The 4,150-nt window shown below is 35.2% G+C and overlaps 1 protein-coding gene across 1 annotated transcript; it reads left to right on the top strand.

Annotated features, from left to right (window-relative positions):
• The first annotated feature begins 108 nt into the window (after positions 1–108).
• On the top strand, positions 109–3,232 carry LOC132194958 (cyclin-dependent kinase 5). The gene is made up of 7 exons (XM_059616587.1): positions 109–414; positions 582–670; positions 738–931; positions 990–1,077; positions 1,334–1,505; positions 1,562–1,773; positions 2,035–3,232. The coding sequence occupies exons 1-7, from the start codon at positions 378–380 to the stop codon at positions 2,140–2,142; spliced, it is 900 nt and encodes a 299-aa protein (XP_059472570.1). The 5' UTR covers positions 109–377; the 3' UTR covers positions 2,143–3,232.
• Positions 3,233–4,150: the final 918 nt, after the last annotated feature.

The raw sequence follows: 4,150 nt of genomic DNA, 5'->3' as shown, positions 1-4,150 counted from the left end.
TATCCTCAGTGAATTGTGAATTCAGGTGATTTTAATTAAACTGAGCTATTAAAAAAAAGTCATGTTCGTTCTTCGCTTTGCCGCCGCAGGAGCTCTTCTTTTGGGGGGCGTGGCGCTCTGTGACGTCAACATCAACATTGCCGTACAAATTATCCAGGTGCAGCTGAATTTTCCAAACTTTCAGTGGAAATTAAGTGTTTTGCAAAATAAGGACGGCTCTCGCAAATTCAGATCTGCATTAGCTTGTTTGAAGACATGAATTCTTCGTCCGCCGAAAGTTTATTGAAGCTTTGACCTGCTAAATTAGTAGCAAAAACACCGGCTTTTGTCTTTGACAGCCAATTTTTGTGAGACCAATTTTTTCAGGCCAATATATCATGCAGAAATACGAGAAATTGGAGAAAATCGGCGAAGGTTTGTCAACATTTCATTCCTTTTCAATTCAACACACGTAATTTTATAGGAATTCGTTCGTTAGATAATTTTCTCCAATAAATTACATACATTTGTTTATGAAAATTATGTATAGATTTTTATAAAAAAATTTATTTTAGTTTCACTAATTGATTTAATTTCACTAGGTACTTACGGAACCGTGTTCAAAGCGAAGAATCGTGAAACACACGAAATAGTAGCTCTGAAAAGAGTTAGGCTGGACGACGACGACGAGGTATAAAAATTGACAAATTTAATCCCTGCTAGTTCGGAGTGTAAATTATTCTATCTTTTGTGATCAGGGTGTGCCTTCGTCCGCCTTGAGGGAGATTTGTCTGCTGAAGGAGTTGAAGCACAAGAACATAGTGCGTCTCTACGATGTTCTGCACAGCGACAAAAAGCTGACTTTGGTCTTCGAGCACTGCGACCAAGACTTGAAAAAGTACTTTGACAGTCTCAACGGAGAAATCGACCCCGACGTCGTCAAGTCTTTCATGTAAATCTCAAACCGACCTTTAAGTTATATATATAATTGATGTATTAATTCTCCAAAGGTATCAACTTCTCCGAGGACTGGCGTTTTGTCACAGCCACAATGTCCTGCATCGCGATCTCAAACCTCAAAATTTGCTTATAAACAAGGTCAGCTTTACCCCAAAATAATCAAAAGAGGGTTGTTTTCTATCAAATTCTATCACCCAGATTTTTGTGTCTGTTTTTTTGGTATTTTCTGCAGGTCCAATGCTTTTTTTTTACAAATCAGCTACTCATTTTAAAATTTAGTTCCTCAGTCTTCACTAGTAAAAAAAAGAATCAGAGGACTTGATAATTTAGTATTAAATGTAAAAAAGCATGAATTTTTCCAATACTACTCTCCAATTATTGTTTGTTCTTATAGAACGGTGAATTGAAGCTGGCTGACTTTGGTCTGGCCCGAGCTTTTGGCATTCCGGTCAAATGTTATTCTGCCGAGGTCGTCACCCTCTGGTACCGTCCACCCGACGTCCTTTTCGGAGCCAAACTCTACACCACGTCCATCGACATGTGGTCGGCTGGATGCATTTTCGCAGGTAACCTTTTGTTTGACCAATAATAGAGGGAATTTTACTAATTTTGAATTCTTCAGAGCTGGCCAATGCTGGTCGTCCTTTATTCCCTGGGTCTGACGTTGATGATCAGCTGAAACGGATCTTCAAGCTGCTTGGCACTCCGACCGAGAGCACCTGGCCAGGAGTAACTCAACTGCCAGACTTCAAAGCATTCCCAATCTATCATCCTAGCATGAGCTTTTCACAAGTGGTGCCAAAACTCAGTTCAAAAGGGCGTGATTTGTTGCAGGTATTTAGATGAAAAAAATTCAAAACGCTCAACTTACAAAAAAGAAAATTGGAAACAATGAGAAGAAATTAAATTTAATTAATAATTATGCTTGACTTCTAATATTTATATTTTATTTGCTGTATGACTCAATTATTGAATGCTCCACAAAGATAAAAAAAATTTTAAATCTTTTATCCCCATAACTCCAACTTCTGTGGTTTTTAAGTAATTTTTATTTTATTAAATCATTAGACCCTAAAAAATGTTTTTAAATTTCAGCATCTGCTTGTGTGTAATCCTGCTCTTCGGATGTCAGCGGAGGATGCGATGGCACACCAGTATTTCAGCGATCTTAGTTCTGCAATTAAGAACGACCGATGTCAATAGCACGAGTCCCTCCCTGGCCGCAAACGAACTCACTCGCTTGTTTAGCATTTGTGCCATCCCGACTTAAAGACATCTAGTCTAGCTTCGGAATAGTTTTTAGCCGCAACCACTGCGACAATTCACCACATCACATTATTTCATCTTAGGTGGAAGAGACTAAGGTTGTTTTGTTTATTGTGCTTTCAGAAGAGTTGCACCAAATTTGTGCATTAATTTGCCATGTTTTGATAAATGTTGATTTTGTATTTAGCATGCTTAAACTCTAAGACTAGATGTTATCGTATCAGGTCATTAAGAAATGTTATTCCAAAATTTTGATCTTTTTATGTTCTTGCTGTAGTATTTTATTATATTATATTAAAACTTTACTTAAATCAAATGTAATTTTAAAATTATGCATGGTAGGTAATGCCATTGTGGATGCATCTGTGGCAAGTTTGTGATGACTTAATGTACTCAATTGATATTAGTGTATAATATCCAATAAATATGTTCACCACTTACGGTTAATTTAAGGGATTCGATCAGAGTAATAACCAACATTTTTTTATTAATTTGTCTGATGAAGTCTGAAAGACAATTTTACTTTATTCTCAAATAGAGCCAATTTTGATTAGGGCCGCCGAGTCACCAAAAAGGCTCGACTGTGGCAGATTGGGAAATTTTTCCAGCGGCATTTTTCAAAATTGCAAAGTCACATAAAAACGAAACTAATGAAGCCACTTTTTTGTAGTTTATATAGACAGTTTAATTTGGCCAGTAATAAAATTAGAAAGAGTTAATTATTTTGGTGGCTCAATTCGGTTTTATATAAAAACTGCCACAATTACAATTCTTCTGAGGCTCACCAAATGAGAACATCCTTAATTTTTAATACAAACAAACCGTAAAAGTTGCATATTCATTAAATATTCTCAAATGCCGCCGTCCTCCGACTGATTTTTAGCAAAAGTTTGCGACTGGTACATTTGAGGTGACTTTCGAGGGAGGATGCGGTCCACTTGGAAATCCATTAGCAGTATGTTTTTCATTAAATATATAAAATATAATTTAACTTAAAACTACTACATAATGCGAAAATAAACTTTCATCTTGAATAAAAATTAGCAGATTGACTACTACAGTTTGAAGAAATTGAAGAGATAATAAAAATTGTGTATTTTTCAAGAAAAATAAGTTTTTTTTAAGAATTTTTCTGTACGCATAATATGAAGAAAAAAAATAAACATTCTTGCCGACCAGACAAGTAGCTTGGCTCTCGAATTCAAGCATAATGAAATTGAAAATTAAAAAAAATTCCTACCTAGTAAATCTTGAATTTGAATAATTCATATACAAAAATAAAATTCATTTTCAGAATTCACGTTTTCGACCCAACTAATCACCTAAAAATTGAATATAAGAGAGCAAGCCACTATCAATTTTAGGATAAAATTTAAGGTTCTGTTGGCGAATTGACGTATATTTTGAAAGAAAAATAGCACTTCACTATCCTTTTCAGGACTGAGTCGTGATAGAGCGCCCTTTTTGTTTTCACAATAATCGTCTGTTAAGTGGCAACAATTTTGATTAAAATTAGGCATTCACTATATTTTCCAGGTCACAGACGTTATAGACCAAGTTTGAATTTTACACTATTTAGGTTTCTATGAGATTGACCTTAATTTTACAAAGGCATATAGCAGAATATAGCAAGTGCTTTTCTATTAAGGACACAGACGTGATAGAGCGCCCTTTTTATTTTCACATTTCACGTTCAGCCCGCCTAATCTCCTTAAATTTGTATATTAAATGGTGAGCCACTATAAATTTTAGGATTAAATTTAAGGTTCTGTGTGCGAATTGACGTATATTTTGAAAAAAAATAGCACTTCACTATCCTTTTCAGGACTGAGTCGTGATAGAGCGCCCTTTTTGTTTTCACTATAATCGTCTGTTAAGTGGCAAAAATTTTGATTAAAATTAGGCATTCACTATATTTTCCAGGTCACAGACGTTATAGACCAAG

This window comes from Neocloeon triangulifer, unplaced genomic scaffold, assembly GCF_031216515.1.
Source record: "Neocloeon triangulifer isolate White Clay Creek 2 clone unplaced genomic scaffold, ASM3121651v1 ptg000008l, whole genome shotgun sequence".
NCBI classification, from domain to species: Eukaryota; Metazoa; Arthropoda; class Insecta; order Ephemeroptera; family Baetidae; genus Neocloeon; species Neocloeon triangulifer.
Note: the sequence above shows the minus strand (reverse complement) of the source record. Positions and strands in the feature narration are given on the sequence as shown.

Excerpts from the sequence above, each read along its gene's own strand:
- LOC132194958 (XM_059616587.1), top strand. The coding sequence starts at position 378 with ATGCAGAAATACGAGAAATTGGAGAAAATCGGCGAAG. Across the intron at positions 671-737 it reads GGCTGGACGACGACGACGAG|GGTGTGCCTTCGTCCGCCTT; the intron begins GTATAAAAATTG and ends TTTTGTGATCAG. Across the intron at positions 932-989 it reads GACGTCGTCAAGTCTTTCAT|GTATCAACTTCTCCGAGGAC; the intron begins GTAAATCTCAAA and ends AATTCTCCAAAG.